At 38.8% G+C, this 23,817-nt stretch overlaps 1 protein-coding gene across 1 annotated transcript; it reads left to right on the top strand.

Annotated features, from left to right (window-relative positions):
- Window positions 1-2,175: 2,175 nt before the first annotated feature.
- On the top strand, window positions 2,176-22,321 carry LOC149255672 (disease resistance protein L6-like). Its single transcript, XM_089455109.1, has 2 exons — window positions 2,176-2,201; window positions 21,349-22,321. Exons 1-2 carry the CDS (start codon window positions 2,176-2,178, stop codon window positions 22,319-22,321), a joined length of 999 nt encoding a protein of 332 aa, XP_089311235.1.
- The last annotated feature ends 1,496 nt before the right edge of the window (window positions 22,322-23,817 follow it).

The following is a 23,817-nucleotide window of genomic DNA, read 5'->3' as shown; positions in this document are numbered from 1 at the left end:
CTTTTCCCCCTTAGCTTCCTGTCCAATTTAGATTTTAATTCGTTTTATTGATAGGCATGCGACATTTTATATGTTTTTTCTTTTTGAGTTTTTAAAGAATTACGCTAAGGTCCAGTCTCAATATTATTGGATGGAAGAATGACTCCAGGTGTAGTTTAATCCTCCAATCCTGAACCCCTCCAATGAGAAACCTGTGACTCTGTAATATTAAATCCCACATAAATCAACTGGTGTATACCTCATTGGTTATATGTCGCTTTTAAATCAACTCGTGTATACCTCATTGGTTATATGTTGCTTATGTTGCTTTTATCACCAGCCATTTTGTTCTATGATGTGGTAGACAGTGAAGGGAAAAATTAAAACAGACTGTTACAGCAATTAAACATTCATAAGTGATAGAAACAGCTAAAATCACACAATCACAAACACTCAATCATATATTATGCACAAATGGTTTATGTCCAAAGACACTCACACACACACTGATTACATTCAGATCACTCTATTAAATAGAGTTTTTGAGATCCAACTTATTCCTAATTTAGAGAGAGTGGTTGAGAGAATTTCTCAACCATCACAAACCAATTTCTCAAATATAGAATGTAAGCATTAATTCCAACATCCCCCCTTAATGATTACATTACATGAAAATAACAAAATAATCAAGCTTATCAGTAGATGCTCCATCAAGTTGCCTCATAACCCTCGGAAAGGTGTAATTGGCAAGTTGGATTCCCGAGTTCCCTTCCTCAACTCCCAAATCAAGGACCTCCCGAAGTCAATTACTGGACAGCATCCCAATCTGTCGCATAACCTCATTAGGAAACCACCATGTCTACCACTAATGAGGGATCCTTCCCTAGATCCGCAACTGCCATACTATCTGGACAACCATCCATATTGAGCCTTACTGCTACTTCTTGATTTCTTCAAAACATTTTATAATAATGGAAATTAAACTAATATAATCACAAATGTATTTTCCATCTGTTCTCTGTCCGGCGTTGTAATTGAAAGAGTAACTGGCATTGTCCACCCAAACTGACGTTCTCTGAATTTAAGGACAAACACCACTCTGTAGTTGGTATCCGGAGACAAAAGCCTGTAGTCGATTTGACCACGGACCTCCAACCACAAAACCACTGTTAATTCCGTAAGCACCTCGAATTCGTCATCACCCCAAATGATAGTTAAGGCTCTTGCAGATAACATGTAACCCAATTTCGATGGGGATCCTTCCAGCATTTGGAAGGCGTCTGGCAATAACGTCCCCCATTCGCCCTCCAAACAATCCACCCAGGGAACACCCTACGGTAAACAGAGTCATCAGAAATGCAGTCTCTTCATGAGAGAAGCCAATGAGCTCCAGCCACATGGGTACAAACGATAGAGCCGACCATGGAAATGATCCCATGACCCCTTGAGCTACAAATATCTGAAAGCTCCGAATTCCCATCACTTTCTTCGCTTCTGCAACCATTATCTTCAGATCCGACCATATTGGTGACACCCCTTTCGTTCCATTTTCTCTAAAAAGATTCACAGATGCTATATCACTTGTACTGTTTAAAGAAGTTTTGGGCATCGAACCGTTTGAAAAATAGTAATAATAAGCAATTTGGATGAAGCCAGGCATAAGGAACATTGCGTAACAGCCAAGAGAAAGGAACCTTATAATCCATCTATAACCTAACCCGAGATATGCGAGCAATCTGAAGGCTAATCTGGTGATCAAATAGGTCTCTGCGGCAGCATGCCCGACGTCTTGCCTGAACGACCGCTGTCTCTCTGGCCGAAAGCCATAAATATTACTATCGCTCGCAGTCCTCCGCCTCCTGTTATTAAAACTATTATTTGGAGTCGTCGAAGCCACTAATAATGGAGTATCTGACCCTTCGTCTAACAGGGACAGGTGACGGGAAAGCGTTGTCTAGTTCTTCATCTCCAGACTCGACGGAGCCAAAACCGATGCCGAATTGGGAACCACCGTGGGAAGAATATCCAGGCTCTCATCGTGAATTTCGCTGCTGTGGTTGGTGTCAGAGTCGATCTTCATTTTCTTCAGGCCGAGATAGCAATTTGTTCCAGAGATCGTCCGAATAGGACACAGATTTGAAGAGCTTGGAGACAACTGACAGTCTGCTAATGTCGCGCGGCATAGTAAAGGAGAAAATGGCAGATATACAGCTCTCTGGCAGGTCCAGCATACCTGTCTCGCGTTTGCGTTCAGCACCGGGCATTAAAAGACAGAAATAAAAACAACGTCGATTATGATGGACAAACACAAAAAAAATGGATTTGGACTCACAATACACAGGCCTCTGATCCTGTGCTCTGATACCATGATAGAAACAGCTAAAATCACACAATCACAAACACTCAATCATATATTATGCACAAATGGTGTATGTGCAAAGACACTCACACACACACTGATTACATTCAGATCACTCTATTAAATAGAGTTTTTGAGATCCAACTTATTCCTAATTTAGAGAGAGTGGTTGAGAGAATTTCTCAACCATCACAAACCAATTTCTCAAATATGGAATGTAAGCATTAATTCCAACAATAAGAACAACACTTATTAAATACAAAACGTAATGTACTAGCACTGATTTCTGCCCAGACATGACAAAATTTAAACCTCAAATCCACTCAGTTTTTCGACAAACAATTTATAAATAATTACGAAAGTATTTGAGACAGTAGGAATGATTCAATGGACACTTTTAACAAACATATCATAAGCGCTTAGAGTACTTGCACAGTGAATTCTCTTGGAGGCAAAAGATAGCTTATATTAATTTGATAGAGAGAGATACAAATCTCGATGAAACTTAGGAACCTGATTCATCTCCACAATACAAATAATGATGCTCCAGATGCATAAATGTTATCTCCGCCACCGGAATGATTGTCCAAATAGGATAATGCTCTGTTTCAGAGGTGTAGCCCAGCAATAAGCCCTCAGCCTACCAACTCTACATGCTCGATCTGCCAAATCAATAGAGAATAATGTCCAGCTACTCGTTCTACCAATTATTAACCAATCTCCAAATCTGTGAGTATACTTGCTTCAACAATCACTGATTAATTGATAGAGAAGGGTTCGTGCCAAAGTGAAGAACATGATCTCTGTTCTGGCATGCCAACAATGTCCAATCTTCTACTATGATTCGGCCTCCAGTAAATTATTTTCCCAGAATATAGCATAATCGCACACAAGTGCCAAGGGAGTTTCATCCTACTCAAAATTGATCTGATAATGAATTTCAAATAGCTGGCTTCCAATCACTGAGGATCACACCCAGATCTAAGAAAAACCTCATGTCTACAAGTGCGCACATGAAAAGGAGAAATATACCCAGCCAGGGAATAAATGACTTTGCTCCTTTGATTCTCCGAGATCGATGGATCAAAGTGAGATCTTCCCAGACAATAATAGATCTCGTATAACAGATCCTGATCCAATCTTGGAACCCTTTACTCCAGCTAAATCACCTCCACAAAATCAAATAGATGGGAAATAATCGAACTAGCTCGGGTGATATCTCGTATCACCGAAGTTGGGTTGCTTGCTAGGGTGAAACTGGATCCCACCGAAGCTAGCTTGTGATCTCACTTGAGACCCTCACTTATGGAAATCTCACCTAAGCCTCCAATCCAAATGCTAAGAGAAAATATCAAGATTGAATCCCTTCCCTTCCTCCTGCCTTCTTCTTTTATAACTTTCCAATGGGCCTTCTCCAAGTTTCTAGAATTTACCATCAAATATCATTGACCATCATACCATGAATACCACCGGAAAATACCATCAGCAAATACCTATGGCAAATACCACATCTTCCCTAATTATTCTAAAATTCCCTTCTTTTGCCCCTTCTTATTATAAATCAAGGGTCCCCTTCTTTCAAAACTCCCCCTATTGCTAGCCTAAGGGAACAAAGGGCCAACAAGGGTGACATCTTCCAACAATTAGTTGGTTGGGGATATTACAGTCCTCCCCGCCCAAAATCGCTTGCCCTCAAGCAATTTAAGTGTTGGATGCTGCAATATCTGCTCTCTCTCCCAGGTGGCATCCTCTAAAGGCAAACCTTTCCATCGCACCAGATACTCCCTAATGGTCTTGCTTCTTAGCTTCATTTCTCGTACCTCCAACACCACCTCTGCAATGAGCTAAAGGTGCCCCTCTTCATCCAATGGAGGCAAATTAGGTGATGAGATAATATGTTGCCCAACAAGCTTCTTCAAGCAAGAGACATGAAATACATTATGTATCCTACTCTCATTAGGAGCTCCAATTCATATGTCACTTCTCCTATTTTTCATATAATTTGATAGGGTCCATAAAATCGTGGCTTCAATTTTTCTTCCCCCTTCTACTTGTGCACTGTTGGTAAAACTGTAGACAGAGATACATTATACCTCTCATTTCGAAACTCCTCTCCACTCTCTGCTGAACTGATATAATTTTTGCCGATTTTGGGTTGTTTGCAGGTTATCCTTGAGTTCCCTGAGAATATCCTGGCACTCTTGGATCCAATCCTTAGCTAGTGGAGCCTGACTATCTCCAAATGTTGTATCTGCAAAAGATAGTGCCTCATACCCATACCAATGTTTCAAAACTCCAACTCCAACTTTGACTCGGTCGAGGGTCGACTCTGACTCGATATTGACTCGACTAGCTCGATTTCAGTGACTCGGTCGTTGTAAAAAATACATTAAATATTTTTTTTTAATAAAAAACATAATTTTAAAGATTTTCATTCATGTTTCCAAACACACAGCATTAGAATATAGATAGAAGACAACATATGATCAAAGTAGGCTCATGTATATATCCATTATATCAAAATGGCACCCAGTGCACTATCCAATACATACATGATGATGATATAGAGATCAAAACAAAAACGTATAACCAAGGAGGCTAGAAATGGCCTCTACAACAAAAGTAAACTATGACCAGTACCACTGGCTACTGCTAGAGGAGCCAAGATCATCTGGATCAACCTCTAGATCAGAGTTAGACAGGGGGGCCCATGGCTCCTCTTCATCATCATCTCCAACTGCAACTATAGAAGTGGTAGTACTATCAAGTTGTGCAATAGCTGCAAGCTGAGATAGATGAGATATGCACTTCTATCGTGGCTGAGCAGAGGACCTCCAGGCACAAACTGCCTCCTCAAGGTTGCTCCAAGAAACCAACTCCTCAATGCTGCTCCAAATGGCTACCCAAGAAGCTCCTCACTCCTGCTACAATGCTTGCCCAAGACTCCTCACTGCTGCTCCAAAAACAAACTCCACAACTCCTCACAAACTCTCACTCAAATTCTCACTCAAATGCATGAGATGGATGTGAGGAAATGAGAGGGGTTGGGTGGGTTTTATAGGGTTTAGGAGAGGGGAATGGACCCCAAATACACTATAGGAAAATTAGAAACCTGTTTGGAGTCCCCCAAAAGCAAAAAATAAAAAAAAAAGAAAATCATTTTTTTTATTCACATCCCGACTGTCATCCAACCTGGCCGAGTAGGCTTGGACTCAGCCAAGTTGGCTAGGTTATTACCGATTGTTAGCCAACTCGACCGGCTTGGTAATAACCCAGCCGGCCGAACCGGTTCACTGGTCGAGTCGACCCAGTGAGGCCTTGACTCTGACCAACTCGGCTGAATCGGTTCCGAGCCGACTGAATCTTAAAACACTGACCTGTACAAGGCTTGGAAGGGTGACACCCCTGTGGACATGTGGTGAGTAGTGTTATAGCAATATTCTTGCAGATACAACCACTTCATCAACACCTTCTACTGCCTCGTGACATAGTTCCGCAAGTACCCTTCCAACCATTTATTCATTGCCTCCATCTATCCATCTGTTTGTGGGTGGTAGCTCGTGCTAGATGTGAGCTCCCTACCCACCAATCTGAATAACTCTTGCCAGAACGCTCCCACGAATCTGCTATCATGGTCACTGATGATGGTCTTGGGCAAACCATGCAACCAGAATACTCCTTGGAAGAATAATTTTGCTATCTATGATGCAGAGCTTTTAGAGGAAATGGCGAAGAGTGAGCATACTTGGTCAACCAATCTACCACCACAAAGATACAATCCTTACCTTGTGCTGAGGGTAATCTTGTGATAAAATCCATGGAAACACTCTCCTGTTTCTACTTTGGAATGGGAGTTGGTTGTATCAAACCTGTTGGGTGTGTTTGTTTTGCCTTATTCTGCTGGCAAGAACCACATTCTTGAACATATTTATTAATTTCCTCCTTGAGGCCCTTCCACATGAACCTCTCCCTAATAGTCCTATAAGTATTCAGAAACCTCAGGTGTCCCGCTATGGGAGAATTGTGGGTTGCCGCATGATTTTCACCTTCAACTGGGACTTAGGTACTAAATAGATTTGGTCTTTATAATAGATAGTTCCATTGACAACCCGATATTGAACGTCTTGTGGCTTCCCATCAAGGATCTCACAAGCCATCTTGTTCTTCGAGGGTTCAACCAAAAGATGGTACTTCTAGTCTGTTGCAACGTCTATGAGAGAAAAGGTAGTTGGTCTCCTAGATAAGGCATATGCTACTGCGTTGCTCTTGCCTTTGACATCTTTGATCTCAAAGTCGTAGGCCTAGATTTTGCTTACCCATTTTTTTTGCCTCTTGTTTAACCCCTCTAATCTAGGAAGTACCTAAGATTGTTATGATCTAATTTGACCTTAAACTTGTTGCCCACCAGATATGGCCAAAACTTGGCCAACGCATGAATTATTGTTATCATCTCTTTATCATAGATAGAATAGGTACGCTCATAATCTTTGAGCTTCCTACTCTCAAAAGCAATCAAATGATGGTTCTGTGTCAAAATGGCCCCGATTCCTTCTCTAGAGGCATCACACTCCACCACAAATGGTTGAGAGAAGTTCGACAAGGCTAGAACTGGGCAAGAACTCATCACTCTCTTTAGCTACTCGAATGCCTCAAGTGTTGCCTTTGACCATACAAAGGCCCCCTTTTTAGTGAGATTGGTAAGCGATGCTGCTAGTTGTGAATACTCTTTGACAAACCTTTTGTGATAAGTGTGGATACCCAAGAAGCCTCTCAATTTAGTTACATTCCTAGGAGTGGGCCAATTAAGAATGGCCACGATCTCCTCTTGATGTACTTTGAACCCTTGGCCTTCGATCACGTGTCCTAGATACATCTATGTCAGGCCAAACTCACATTTAGAGCTTTTGGCGTAGAATTACTGCTCCTCTAGAATTCCCAACACTTGATCGAAATGTTGTAGATGCTCTTCCCACATTTGATTGTAGATCAAGATATCATCAAAAAACACCAACACAAATTTGTGTAAGTGCGTATTGAACACATAATTCATACAAGAATGAAATGTAACGGGTGCATTAGTTAACCCAAAGGGCATAACTAGGAATTTATAGTATCTATAGTGACATTTGAAAGTTGTATTTGGGATGTCCTATTCTCGAACTCTGACATGGTGATATCCTGAGCATAGTATTGAAAACTGGAACTAGTGAGCGGACCAGTCCACCTAATAAATTGGGACTGGTTAGATATTTTGATTTGGGGTAGCATAGATGTGCTCTAGGCCTCAAATTTTGCAGGGAGGCTTGGGCACATGCATTTCAAAGAACCCAGAAACTGTTTTGGGAAATTCCACCCAGAGACGATTATATTAAAATAATTAATATTTTTAATGGGGTTCTTAAGTCTAAACTTAGGAAAATTAAAATATTAATGGATATTAATCTAATTGTGAGTGAAACTTCTAGAAAAAGACAGAGATCAAGTCAAAATGATCTGAGCCTTTGATTAGGAGTTAATCTAGGTTGTTGGTTGTCCAATAGGAAGATATAAGAAGGGGCTTGAGGGTCATTTGGAAAACACACTAGAGGCAGATACTCAGTTACCCGAGTAAGATCGATTTTCTCACTGGTTGAAGTTCGACAAGAGAAAATCAAATCAGAGGGAGAGTTGCAGGTGACACAGAGAGAGAGGGCATCAACATATTCAGAGAGTGCAAGGCAGAAAGACGTAGAGTAAGAACAGGGTGACGTAGAAAGACGCAGCGCAGAGGCAGTGTGACATAGAGCCTACATTGGTAGCTTGATGCTGAGCCTAGGAGAGTAGTTTGACGCAGAGAGGATCAGAAGGATTCCGGGGAAGAAGAAGTGCTTCATCTAGGGTAGAACTTGGTCAAGAAGTGTCTGTAAAATTTCTCATTCCTATTTTGCTCGCTGTAATCTGTATAAGAGAATTTGCTAAAGAATAATAAAAAACCTCATTTGCTGCACTGGTTTTCCCACATTGTGTTTTTCCGGGGATGATTGTCCAAAAATAACTATGTCATTGTGGTTGTATTTGTGCCAATGTATTTCCTTATATTTACTTTCTGCAATGTTTTAAATGTGAAGGCTGCAGTAGTATATATTTCGATATTTGCCGTAAGAATACTGTAGATAACTTATTTATGAGGTAATAAGTAGAAGAAATAATATTAATCACTGCAGTAGGATTTCTATTTAGAAATTTTCACAAGATCTTGAACTGGTTTTAAAAAAACACATGAAACATTTATTTTTTAATGAAAAATACTATTTTTAAGATTTAAAACCATGATTCCAAACCAATAGAGACAAAATATTCAAAGTTTTCTCATATATACACCATGTAAAGGTGAATATATCAAAATGACACCGAGCGCAATACATATCAACGACAAAATATATAGTCAATGAGGCTCTAAATGGCCTCTAGAGTCCAAAAACAAAGCCTACAAGCTATGGGGCCACTGGCCTACTACAAGTCTACATATATGATATTAGTGGTCAACATTAACACTTGAAACTTGTCATCATGATCAAACTTAGTTGGTTGAGTCTCGACTCTCAAACAATGCAACTTCTTGAGTCACAAACTTCTCTGTTGGTTGAGTGACTGGAGTCTCAAACAATTGAAGGTATTCTGCCCTAATATACCCTATTACTTCATTTGGTGCTCTACATGGATTTACATGGCCTACTATCCCAGTCATGTTGCTTGAACCTGTTAATACCCCCTCCTTCAATGGATTTTTGGCAATATTTGCATATCATTTTGCCATCAATCATATCACAATGAACCCATGCAGTATCCTCGGCTTTTGGAGGCATGGTTGCTAGTAGCTACTACAGAAACAAGATGTGTGAGGAAAATGAAGTTCAAAAAAACTCCAAGCTCATAATGAAGTTCAAAAAAACTCCAAACGAGATGTGTGAGGAAAATGAGAGGGGAGACCTCCTTTTATTGGCTTGGAGGGGCTATTTTTGGAGGGAAACAACCCTTAGTTTCCCCCAAAATCCAAAAAAGCGTGTTCGGTGGGTCTGTGGCCGGCTTGGCAGTGATTCGGCTGGTTTATGCCTGATTTGAAACTGGTGAGGAGAGCATTTAGACCTGGTTTTTCTACCGTTCTGGTGACTTTGGTTAATGAATTGGCCAGTTTGACCGGTTTATGGTTCAAACCGGCCAATTTTGAATACAATGATCTTGAGCGGAGATCAATCTTCGAGAAGGAGATCAATCTTCGAGAAGTACTTGGCCCCCTTTAGTTCATCCATCAAATCTTAATCTTGGGGATATGATATCGGTTCTTGATGGTCTTCTTGTTTAGTGCTCGATAGTCTACACACATCCTCAAGGACCCATCCTTCTTTTTGACTAATACTAGAGATGAGGTGAAAGGACTTGAGCTACGCTGAATGTGTCCTAATGCCAACAAATCATGGGTGGCCTTCTCTATTTCACCTCTATACGCCTTGTGATGTCAATAAGGGTAGTGATGACAACTTGGACCCCTTCCTCTAGTTCAATGATGTGCCCGAATCTCCTATCTGGTGGTCTGCTTGGTGATATATCTTTGAAAAGCTTCTGGTGCTTCTACAATAATGCCAGGATGTCAAGATGGTAATTACTATGTTGCTCTGCTGGATTCCTCTCCATAACTCAACATTATACCACCCACACGATATCCCCATGCTGAAGATCTACCTCCATTCTCTTTGACATCATGATCTTGGGTGGGTACGAATGCATCCCTCTCAGCATCACCTTCTTACCATTTGGCCCTGTAAATGCAAATTCCCAACTCATAATAGTTCACTGTATGTGTCCCAATCGAATATAGTTTTTGGACACCTAATACCACATGGGAGTTTGGGCAATACAATATAAAGAATTTATTAGTAACTCTGTAGTTTCCCATTGTTAGACTCATGTTGGGAACTATTCTAGTGCATGACATGTAGTTGTGATCCTTCTTTCTAGGAGTTAAGACTGTAAATCCTCCAAATTCTTCAGTTGTCAATCCCCTTCTCGCTACAAACTCTGCATTGATGAGATTGTGGGAGGCCCCTCCATCAATCAACATGGTCACCTTTTGCCCCTATATGGTACCCCTGATCTAGAGAGTGTGATACCTCGAAACTCTTGTAAGTGAGGCAATGATTTCTTCATGAGTCACCTTCTGTAGCTGCTCTACCTTTATTCCATGTGATTTTCCCTGATCCTGCTTTAGTTCTTCTCCCTCATCCTCGCTATTAGAAAATACTTCAAAATAGTGGGCCTTTCCTTTGTACACCAATGCCCTGGCACCCAAGGCTCCTAACAGGAGAAGCACAATCTCTTCCTTTTGAGGTCCTTTTTGGTCTCATCATCCATCTGGTTCCTCCCTAACCATTCATTCTGCGACTACCTAATCTCTTTGCCCTTTTGAGGAAAGGTTGGTTTGGAAAGGAACCTGGTCTTTGGTATTGCGTCTTGCATATCCCTCCTCCTACTAATTGCATCTTGCAAGGTTGCGGGTTTGTAGGCTCTTATCCACCCACGCAAGGGTTCTAACAAACCTTCTATAAACAACATAACTTTCCAGGCCGTTGAAAGGTCAGTGATCATTACAACCAATCTCCGAAATTCAACAATATAGGCTTCAGTACTTCCTGTTTGCTGAAGCTGGGCTAACTCCCTGAAGTGCAATTCAGGGTCCTTCCTATCGAATCTCTCTATCAGCTTCTGTGTGAACTCTGTATAGGAAGTGATGCTAGTATGCCCTAGTGTGATGATTTTGTGTTGCCACTATTTTTGTGCTTCTCCATCAAGATGTAGAGTGGCGTATTTGATAACATCCATCTCACACATGGGGTTAAGCTGGAAATATGTTTTCAATTTATGCACCCATGATAGAGGTGAACATTTTTTTGACCCATCAAAATAAGGAAGAGTTACTTTCACCACTGCCTATCCTAGTTTGGCTGAGAACCCCCATATGTTGCTGCCTTCCTTTGTTGTTTTCTCCTCATAAAATAATAATCATTTATGGTCAAGGCTGTTGTTACTTCCAAAGGTAATGTTTTGGTACTCCCTCATCCAAGTTGTGACTGTTCCTGCTATGGATGAGAGGGATTCCTGCTCTCTGGAGGAATCATCTAAAAATGGTGGCATAGTTGGCCTCCTTCAATAAATGTGTGGGCTATTCTGGGGGTTGGTTTGTGCATGTATATGGCTGCCCCCATTGGAATGCAAACCACCTTCTCCATTATCCTTCTGTTGGTTAGAATTTCCGAGTTGAGTATGGGACATTTTGATAAGAAGCTGCATGATTGCTTCTTGGGTTGAGGCAACCTTATCAAGAACATCCCAAAATATTGGTCTCCCATTAGTTCTTCTTGGTCTTCGTGCCCTTCTTATGCTTCAGGAATGACCTCCAAATCTTCTTTAGTCTTGCGTCTTGTTCTTTGGCATCTGTCTCTCTACCCCTTCCAACCAATGTAAATACCTCTTGGTATCCATTGTTGGACATGGGATAAAACAACGTTCCCTGTGTGTTTCATGACATGGACTAATTGCCTCTCATGGATCCTTATCTCTGGAGATGCGATCGTTGACTAACACCTACAGGTTTTGGTCTAACAACAATTGTGATTCCCAACAAGTGGTATCAAAGGGTAGGTTGCGAGTTCAATACACACTTGGCTTGCATTGGGGGGGAGATTGTTGGACATTGGATAAACCAATGCTCTCTGTGTGTTTCATGACATGGACTAAACGTCTCTGGTGGATCCTTATCTCTGGCGATGTGATCGTTGACTAACACCTGCAGGTTTTGGTCTAATGACAATTGTGATTCCCAACAAGGGGATAATGTTGGAAAGGCAACAATATTGCCATCAATGACAAAGGGGGAGATTGTTAATCAAGGTTGTCATTGATGTCAATATTGCATTGGATGAGATAACAAATATTCTTGAGATGCCTAATGAATATCATGAAACCCTAGAATGAGATGATAAGGTTGAAGACAATAGATGCCTGGTTCCAGATGATGATGTCATAACTCTTGTTTGATAAGAATGCCATCAATTAATATGTCAAGCCACTAATGAAGAAGTCTTAAGAAGTGCCAAGTGCCAAGTGTCAATCATATGCCTTGATTGATGATCTAGAAGCCCTTGATGACATATGAAGGACTACACTTGATGATGTCATACACTTGATTAATGACCACACTTGATGATGTCATACACTTGATTAATGACCACACTTGATGATGTCATACACTTGATTAATGACCACACTTGATGATGGTCTTGATGACATGATTGGAAGACTGCCTTGGAGCTCTCCTAATGGGAAATTTATGTTGCACTATGACTTATCACTGCACAAGTATATGATGACATTGTTGGATAGTTGGATACAGGATGATACACTCATGCTGGATACACTCATGATGACATTATTGGATACACTCATGATGTCACTCATAATAATATTGTTGAGCCAAACAATGACGAAGCCATGCTGTCCCAAACAATAGAAAAGCCTTGCTGTCCTAATCACCTTTTGCACATAAAAAATTCAAGGACAGTTACAAAGAAAAATAAATTTTGGCATCTTGGAGGCAGCCTATCAACATGGGTCCTATACCATCTTGTAGAGTATATTTTTTCCTTTCTAATGAGCCCTTATTTGTCCCGAAACTCCTAGTAGTTTGTGAGATATTGAATTTTTAAGCTATGAAAAATATAATTAATGTTGAGCCGACCTATGCTCAAAGACACAAGTCAGCCTCCCTCCAGAAAGACGTGTCCCTTCAGTTTTAAAACGAAATCACTATATATACATGATTCAGACTTCATTTCTGTGCATTCAATTCAGTCAACAATTTCAGAGATATCTACAAGAGGCCGAGCAGGAAAATATTGTGTTGGGAAAATTCTTTTAAAAAAAATTCGAGGACAGTCTTGTGTTAAGGAGTCGGATTTATTGCAGTAATACCTACAGCAAGATCCTCAGACCTTGTAATCATTTGCTGCAAATTGTGATCAGTACCTCCTCTTGTAGCTCAGACTATGTATGCACGATAGCTCAGACAAAGGTGTAGCAGTGTTGATTGGTGCAGCAACAAAGGACTGTAGTGTCTCATCTGCTTGACTGTGACTGTGGTGCAGTGTACCTATCTCACAGTGACTCGAATTCTTGAGCAGTGGGCAGTCAACCTATCTTGGAGTGGCTTAGACATCTATGCTTGGACTGTGATGAACTCTATTGCTTGACTCTTGAGGATACAATTGAAGCAGCAATCTGTGGCTTATCAATTCAGCTACAGTGAAGACTAAGACAAGCATAAGTGAAGTCAAAGTACAATGAAGAGCTAATTGAACATGTGAACAATTGAATGGTGAAGAATCCTATTGAAGACATACAAGTAAGTATATCACTTATTTTTGTGTCAACATTCATTGAAGACAGTGAAGGGTTTTGAAGCATCAATCAAGGAGCCTGTGGAGAGATATCTTGTTTAGGCAAGGGTTATTGAAGACACCCTTGAATAATTCTTGGAACAAACCTAGTGCAGCATAGTGAAGAATCTTGGAAGACATCTTGAAGATTGTGGAGAAATACTTTGTTGGGCCTTTGTGAGAAGATCTTGAAAAAAGCCCTTGAAGAGGTTTAGAGCAGGTGCAGAACTAGGGCTGCTCATCGAAGACATATTGAAGATTTGTGGAGATCATTGGAGACCATGATATCATCATGAGGTGACTTGGAGAAATTGTTTTGGGTACAATGAAGAGCAGTGGTGACACCTTCTAAGAGAACAAGGTTGTCATTGATGATGTGACGTGGATGCTAAGTGACGACATAATTGAAGATTGATAGGGCTCGTTGAAGAAGACATTGGGAGCCATGAATAATAACCAAACATATCTTGACAAAGTAAGGCTAAAGGTTGGCGCCAAAGAGGTTGAAGCCTTGTGGAGACAAGGTTGGTGCCTTAGAAGATAGGGTCGGAGCCCTAGAGGATAGGAGTCTTTAAGAAGCCAAGTTGGAGCCTGAACCAGAAATAGTGTTGGAGCCTCGAAATTGACAAGGTTGGTGCCTTGGGAAGTGTTGTTGCACAGAATGTCTAGGCACCATGTCAACGACTCAGATCGGGGGTTGTTACCCTAGTCCCCAATCTCTTCGTTTAAGTTGTCTCCCTACAACAGGCTAAGGGGGGTAGACCCTATGGAAAAATGGAATGAAGAAGAACTAGTTGGGAACCAACTAGTTCGGGAGACACAGTGAAGCGATCAAGTACTTGATTAAGATTTAGCAAGACTTATAGGATTTGATTAGATTTTAAGCAATTGATGTCAGTGCCTTATGGAGTCAACTATCTTGCTAGGAAATTTAGGACCAAGTAATTGATTTGCAACTGCTGCTTGGATGAATGACTATCTTATATGAAGTGCAGATCCTAAAGCTAATATGAGATGCAAGAATCTTGGTAAATTTTAGTTAAATGCCTATCTAAGTTTTAACCCTTCGATCCTTTCTATATTGAGCCTGATTTTGTAGTAGTTGGCAGAAAGAAGATAAGGTGAAGCACACTAAGGTGTGATTAACGATACCTCTCTTGAAAATCTAACATACCCGGTGCCTCCGATGCTGCAGAGAGTTGTGGCTTTGACGACTGCAAGGTCACCGTTTTAAGTACTATTAAAAGCAGGGTTCTTAAGCAAAGATGGATGGATACCTATCTCTCTATCGACCAAGGTTATGCTTGGAAGTAAATTTTATTTATGCAAAACTAACTTATATGCATATGCACCAGATGATGAGAAGAAGTTAGACCCAAGGATTAGAAACACTTGTGTCGCAAAAGCCCTTAATCACCAAAATAAAATGTTCACTTTATTGAATGAAGACTTAAAAATAAACCCCTGAAAATAGTACAATTATATCACAAGCTTATTTCAAATCTTTTTTGATACAATTATAGCTCAAAGAGAACAAAAACTTCTTTGCAATTCGATATCAACCGATGCTCAAAAAATACTCAGTATATGAAACAAAAGATATGCATTTTATCACAATTCCACGACCGAGTACTTAATTTTCAGAAATTAGTTTTTAGGACAGTAGTAATAAAAACTTTATGACAACATCAATATGACAATTAAAACAGTAAGCTATCAATGATATCTTTATGCCAAAAATTTACTGAAAAGTTTACAAACTTGCCCACATGAATTATAAAAAAATTTCAGCTTGTTATGATGTGATTTCCAGAATTATATCAGATCTGGTATACTTTTTATAGCTAGCAATTAAAACATGAAATAAGCCTAATGATGAATGCCCAACTCAAAAAATTAATTCCTTAATGTATTAGACAACTTAGGAATTGATTTTAGGCTAACCCACATGAAATTTTTCCATTGTTATATTTTAGACTTCAGAAACATAATTATTCAGAGATAACAGTCACTAAAAATGTAGATCTAGGTCAAATTCTTGTTACATATAAAACATAAATGACTTATTAATGTATTTAGCAATTTTTTAATTAATTTCAAACTACTTAGATATGTTTTTCACCACTATTAGAAAGGAATATGATTGTTGTAACAAACAGTGAGAAAAAAGATGGTCTAGAGATCAAACCCTTAGGCCCTAGGCCTTGAAGATCACTTGCCAAGTTGCCAAAAAAATTTCAATACCTGAAACACAAGTTTTTACCAAATTTTCTGCAAAACCCCACAAATGATTGGCTTCAGAAAATCAAATATTCAAATCAGAAATGGAGCAAGGGAATCTAGGGCCAATGAGAGCTCTCACTAGGCCCAATAGAACTAGCATTGGGATAGGAGAAGGCAAATATGAGCTTAGGAGCCCCAAAACTTGAAACCCTTGTTCTGAAAAAATTATTTTGCTTCAGATCTTCAGATTTATTGCAAAATCTTTAATGGCTGGCCCTACAAAAATATTTGGGACAATATATTGCCCTCCAGGGACTAGATCTGTTTCAAAACCCCCAAATCTGCTTGAAAAATCTCAGATATGAAAATTTACTTGGCTGATTTCCCATATCTATTCCTGCAAACATTCTTTGAGCCCAGATCTTGTCCTCCAGGGTCTAGATCTAGCTTAGATCTAAAGATTTTATTGGTTGATTTCTTAGATCTATTCCTGCAAACAATCTTTGAGCCAGATCTTGCCCTCTAGGGTCTAGATCTAGCTCAGATCTGAAGATTTTCTTGGCTGATTTCTTATATTTATTCCTGCACAAGTGAAAAGAGAAAAACCCAATACCCAATATGTACAAAAATAGAGAAAATTCCAATAACCCAAGTGTTAAAATTCAAAATTATGTTACAAAATTTCAGATCTACACAAGTAAATAACATATCTATACAAATAATTTACAGATCTATCAGATTTAAGGAGTATGAGTTCAACTCCAGATCTGATAATCTAAGGCTCTTAATAGCTAAATCTATCAAAATTTCCACAAAATATTAAAAAGATTTTGAAATTTTATAAGGGTACTAGCCCAAAAACACCCTGCAGAAAAAAAGATTATCATTAGATAAATCCTGAGGCTTATATGAAGTAGGCTCTTCAGGATATATGTGTTGAGAGTTGGCTAGTCCAACCAAGGACTATCCCCAAACGCTCAATGAGAACCTGAGAGATCTTCTGCAAACACTAGATCAACCATCAAATCAAGTAGAGAAATAGAACAACAATAAAATTTTGAAGAAATAGAGATACCTGCTACTTCAATCAAAATTAAAAATGTTACCCTAGATCCAACAAACTAAATAAGATACCTGTATTCAGATTATTCTAAGAGAGCTATTGATTGATAGTTTTCACATAATATTAAGCAGAAATTAAAACAATGTTACCATAAATTCATGAAGAGGAACACTACAGCATGTTGAAACCCCAAAGACTTTTGCATTAATTCAAAAAAGTATACAAGAGAGCTTGAGAGCTTAGTACACGATCCAAATATCAGATGATTTCACTGACAAACGACCTCCTATTTAAAGATAAATCCTCCAACGGCTAGTTTGAGTGATCCTCGTCAAAGCAATCTCGACCGTTGATGAGGATTAAAATTTCTTTTAATCTCATCCGTTGAAATTTTAAATTATTGAGGAAATTCAAATTTTTCAATTAAATGCATTTTAATAATATCAAAAATTAAAATTTTGAATTAATTTCCTCAAAATTTTGACTTTGACTTAACCCCAGGGACCAAAGGCTTAAAATTTAGCAAAATAATTAATTTACCTTACTCCTTGGACCTCTTAAACTTTAATTTTTTAAGGACCAACGAATTTTGCCTTTGGAGAATTTAAATTTACCTAGGACCTAGAATTAATCAAATTTCTGGCTTAGGATTTTAATTAATTTTGGCCTGGAAATTTAATTGATTAACCTATGAGGGGATAAATTATTTTTCCAACTCTCATGACACTTTACATCATGATTTTCACATTTTTACATCTCAAGGGAGAAAACCCATCTAAAAAAGACCCTCACAAAATACTAAGTTCTACGACACAAAATATAATCTAGCAGATCAAGCAATTTGTAATAAAATAACCTAATCAAATAGTTAGGATTATTCCCAAATCATTTTTACATAGACTTGATCTAGAACACTAGGACTCCCCTAAGACCCACTGAAAAAATCCATTCCAGCTTTGGGGTAAGGCTAAAGAAAAACTCTACCGACCATCCGAGAATGGATCGGTGAGACAAAAAACCTCCTGGAATGTAGATCGTCATCAGAAAAATATGTTTACCTAGGTAATTACATACACAACACGGATCTGCTGAGATTATTTACATTATACACATGCAGACTGAGTTTACATTATAAGATTATGATCAAGCTGATAATAATAGTTGGACGGCATGAACACATTGATCAGGTACTATCCATTTTGCGAAAAAAGGGGGTGTACTGCTATGGGTCGTTGGCATGTAGTGGTCAAAAAGAAGTCCAAGTCAGTACTTGGCATATTACAGGTTGGAGCTTGGGAGATTGAAGATTGGTGTCTTCATCTAGGGTTGGAGCCCTACATATATTGTACTTGATTTATTGAAAGAAGAAATTAATAAAAGTATTTATTCTATCATTGTTCATTTTGTGTTCTAAATATAAGTGATCTAACTAGTAAAAATAACAATTGAAAAGAAATATTGATTCACCCCCCTCTCAGTATTTCCAACAAACATCCCTTTGATTTTTCTTGGCATTAAATCCCACAGTTGGCCAAGAACTTGGCTCCGATACCATTGTATTGTACAATCAGTGATTTCTGCCCATAATTGACAAAATTTAAACCTTAACTCCACTCAGTTCTTCGACAAACAATTTATAAATAATTCAAAAAATATTTGAGACAACAAGAATGATTCAATGAAAACTTTTACAAACATATCATAAGCACCTAGAGTACTTGCACAATGAATTCTCTTAGAGGAAAAAGATAGTTTTTATTAATTTGACAGAGAGAGATACAAAGCTCAATGAAACTTAGGAACCTAATTCATCTCCACAATACAAACGATGATGCTCCAGATGCATAAATGTTAACTTTTCCACCAGAATGACTATTCAAATAGGATAATGCTCTGTTTTAAAGGTGTAGCCCAACAATAAGCTCTCGACCTTCCAACTCTAGATGCTCAATCTACCAAATCAATAGAGAATAGTGTCCAACTACTCATTCTACCAATTATTAACCAATCTCCAAGTCTACGAGTATAATTTCTTCAACAATCATTGATTAATTGATAGAGAAGGGTTCGCGCCAAAGTGAAGAAAATGATCTCTGTTCTGGCATGCCAACAATGTCCAACCTGTTACTATGATTTTCCCTCCAGTAAATTATTTGCCTAGGTCATAACATAATTGTGCACAGGTGCCAAGGGAGTTTAATCCTACTCAAAATTGATTTGATAATGAATCTCAAATAGCTGGCTTCCAATTGATGAGGATCACACCCAGATATAAGAAAAACCTCTTGTCTGCAAGTGTGCACAAGAAAAGGAGAAATATACCCAGCTAGGGAATAAACGACTTCACTCCTCTAATTCTCCGAGATTGATGGATCAAAGATAGATCTTCCCAGAGATTAATAGATCTCGTGTAACGGATCTTGATCCAATCTTGGAACCCTTTACTCCAGCAAAATCACCTCCATGAAATCAAATAGATGGAAAATAATCGAACCAGCTAGGATGATATCCCATATCACGGAAGTTCGGTTGCCGGCTAGGGTGAAATTGGATCCCACCGAAGCTAGCGTGATTATCTCACTTGAGACCCTCGCTTATGGAAAACTCACCTGAGCCTCCAATCCAAATGCGAAGAGAAAATATTAAGATCGAATGCCTTCCCTTCCTCCTTCCTTCTTTTTTTATAGCTTTCCATTGGGCCTTCTCCAAGTTTCTAGAATTTACTTTCAAGTATCATTGACCATAATACCATGAATACCATCGACAAATACCCTATAACACATCTTCCCTAGTTATTTACGAAAATCCCTTCTTTTGCCCCTTCTTATTATAAATCAAGGGTCCTCTTCTTCCAAAACCCCCCTTTTGCTAGCCTAAGGGAACAAAGGGCTAGTGAGGGTGACATCTTCCAACAATTAGTTGGTTGGGGATATTACACAATAAAACATAATAGAGTTGCACCTCTCTAACTTGATTTTTTATTGCTTAAATTGATTGAGGATACAAGAATAAATAGACCCTGAAAAACTTAGAGAGAATCCTCTAGAAAGATCATGGAAAACGATAATTATGCCAATTTTATGTTACACATGTGCATGACTATTTATTTCTAAATTTAAATTGTATTAGAAACTACTAGAAAATACTAAAAAATTGAGAATAAGTGGGAGTAACTAACATATTCCAACACCCCTCAATGACAACCACTAATGTTTACTAGTCTAAGTATTAGCTAAGCTTACAACACTTGAGATAAATACAAAAGTTGTTTTTACTTCTATATGCTGATGTGGGTTGTTCGTAGCTCTATGTCATATAAGTTTTTTCTTCCTTTTGCTGCAAACTTTATATTCTATGTATTTTTCTTTCTTCTTCAGCTTCAACTTTACTTTGGTCTTCTTCTTCAATATTTTGTTGTCCTCTTCAATATTTCATCGTCTTCTTTATCTAAATTTTCTTTCACTTTTGCATGTATTTTAATGACGGCTGATTGAACTTTTCTATTGACCTGTGTAAAATAAAAAATAATATCTTCATTTCCTTTCATCGCCTCTTTTAGAGCTGCAATAGCTTCAACAACTCTTATGGTTGCCTCATTTTCTGTGTTCCTCCTCTCTTTTTTTATTGTAGTGATTGTAGGTTTTCTGTGGCAACTTTTATCTCCATCACACTTAGATTTGCAAGCCACTCTTCAAGAAAAACTAGTTCAACCTTATAATCAAATTCAACATTCACTAGGAGGGTCTTCAATTTCAATTTCATTTACCACAAGTGTATCTGCAGAGTGGGATTCGCTTTCTGCACCATGTTCAAACTCTAAATCTCGTACATAATCACTTTTTTTTTGCAATTTCGCAACTGTATTATGCAGGACAATTGTAGTCTCCATGTATTGGATACCTTCTTCAATGAGCTCTACCATAACTTTCCCTATTATAGTTTTTGGTTCAACTCTAACACTATGTGGCTATCGGTATTGTTCTTCCTTTCACTATATGTCATTTCAAGAATGTTCCATGCCTCTCTATGGTTGTTGCTGCAATCTTAAAGAATGTTGTCATCTAAACCTTAAACAATGCTGTTGTATCATCCATCCTGTTCACAAAGAGTTGATCCTTTGATTAGATGCCATTGTTTTGTATGTTGTTAGACTTGGGGTTTTTAGAACCCATGCAATATCCCATAATTCAAAGGAAATAATGCAACATTTTATATGTGGCTTTTTATGATAGACTATTTTGTTCTCTAATTTTCAGGGACGAGGGGCAACTGTTGGAAGAAATTGTGCGACGCGTGTTGAATGACATTGACAAAACACCATTGAAATTTGTGGCCGAACACCCAACGGGATTGAGGGAAAAGTTACACGAATTTGAAGGCAAAGTAATCCAGCGGCAAAAGGAAAAGGTTGTGGGAATTGTGGGTCTAGGCGGTGTTGGAAAGACAACATTGGCCAAGGAATACTTCAGCAAGAGGAGATCACAGTACAGTCGATCATGCTTTTTATATGATGTCAGAGAAAAAGCAGTGAATGGCTCTTTACCTTCTTTGCAGAGGAAACTGCTCAAGGACTTGACTGAATTGGATCTGCAGATAGACAGCATTGATGAAGGTATAGAGAAACTTATAAAGCATCTCTCTTCCTCCTCTCACTTTCTTATAATTTTAGATGACGTAGATGATGCCCGGAAACTGCGACCATTTTTGCCAATTAGAGATTTCCTTAGCCCCAGCAGCTTGATTTTGATTACGTCTCGTGACAACAAAATCCTCAAAATAGCAAAAATCAAAGAGACATCATTTTATGAGCTAAAGGGTCTGAATTTAGAGCACTCCAAAGAGCTCTTCTGTTTTCATGCCTTCCATCAGCCGTACCCTCTACCTGAATTTGAAGATCTGGTATATGGTTTTCTAAAAGCCTGCGATGGACTGCCATTGTCATTAAAAGTATTTGGTGCGCTCGTTTCTGGTGAAAATGATAAAGTTTACTGGCAAGAAACATTGAATCGGCTTAACAGCATACTACCTACTACTGAGATGCATGAGCGACTTAAAATTAGTTATGACTCGCTTAGTACAGAGGATCAAGAGATATTCTTAGATATTGCTTGCTTCTTCACAGGAGAAGATGTTGGAATGATAATTTTAAACTGCCGGGAGCTGACAGTTGAGCAGCGACCCAGCTTATTCAGAAAACAGCGATTGGACTTTCCCTGCGATGCGATCTGATTGCATATCGCACTTTCCCTCGTCACCCTTCGCTGCATGCTTGTATTATCTGCGATGCGATATTTGCGATGCGATCGCAGATCGCAGATCGCATGATTTAAAGGTTATAGAGGCGGTGGCACATCCTCTCTCTTCTTGCGATGCGATGGTGTGATAAGCCATGCATTAAATTCAAATAGGATATTTTGAGCCGTGTAATTAATGATATTTACTAGGGTTGGTAAATGTAGGTGAAATCTTAAATTTTATTATTTTTATTTTCACGGAAATAAGGGAAAAGCAACACGTATTGTAAAGATATTTTGTGTTGTTCATTATATATAAAAAAAAAATGCAAGAGTAGAGAGACGTGTGGAGAGTATTAGCAAGAAGAGTTCTTTCTTCTCTGCAACGCACAGCAGTGCTGAAGATATAATTCTCTGAGATAGTGGAATCAGATTTTGGAACTGAAGTTCCTGTTGTAAATCCCTCTGAGTTGAGGAAGACAAATTCGGTAACAGTTTTTATTATTATTTTATATGATTAAGATCCTGTAGAAAACCAGAGCGTTGTTTTCTGTGCAAATTTCTTTTGTGTTTGAAATTAACAGAAATTTCCAACATGGTATCAGAGCGAGTCTAGGCACTCAGTGAGTAAAAAAAAAACAAGAGTTTGTTTTTTCACTGTAGGAGCTGTAAGAAGCTTATTGAGCAGATTTTTTCCAGCAGAGAAAGTTTTTGCTTTTTTTTTTTTTGGGGGGGGGTCAGTGTCTCTTTTTTATTTTACACAGGTTAAGATGGCAGATGCTGGAACTGGTTTGACGAATCCCCAACTGCCACAGTTTAATGGGAAAAATTATAGTTATTGGTCCATAACAATGAAAGCATTGTTTGCTTCTCAAGGAATATGGGAGCTGGTTGAAACAGGCTATGCTGAACCTGCAGATGCAACAGCACTGGCTGCTTTGACAGTAGCAGAAAGAGACCAGTTGAAGAGTGACAAGAAGAAGGATGCCAAAGCCCTCTTTTTCCTCTTCCAATCAGTGCATGAAAGTGTTTTTCCGCGGATTGCAGCAGCAACAAAATCTAAGGAGGCATGGGATATTCTCAAAACTGCCTATCAAGGCATGGAGAAGGTGAAGACTGCAAAGTTGCAGATGTTGAGGAAAGACTTTGAAAATCTCAGCATGAAGGAATCTGATACAATAGATTCATTCTTCACTCAGGTTATTGGGTTGATAACCCAGATAAGATCTCATGGTGAGATTCTTGAAGATAGAAGGATTGTAGAGAAAATCTTGAGATGTTTACCCTCAAGGTTTGAATCTATTGTGGTAGCAATAGAAGAAACAAAAGATCTCTCACAATTCACGGTAGATGAGCTGAGTGCTTCACTTTTGTCTCATGAACATAGACTAAGTAGAGGAACAGATTCCTCTTTTGAGCAAGCATTCAAGACTCAGATGTCTTTTGGCCAAGGAAGAGGTCGAGACAGAGCAAACAACAGAGGTCGTGGAA

Source organism: Pinus tabuliformis, chromosome 7 (assembly GCF_031772625.1).
Source record: "Pinus tabuliformis cultivar Carrire ecotype Pingquan chromosome 7, CPIR1, whole genome shotgun sequence".
NCBI lineage: Eukaryota > Viridiplantae > Streptophyta > Pinopsida > Pinales > Pinaceae > Pinus > Pinus tabuliformis.
The sequence above is the reverse complement of the archived record's forward strand: the minus strand, read 5'-3'. Positions and strand labels throughout refer to the sequence as shown.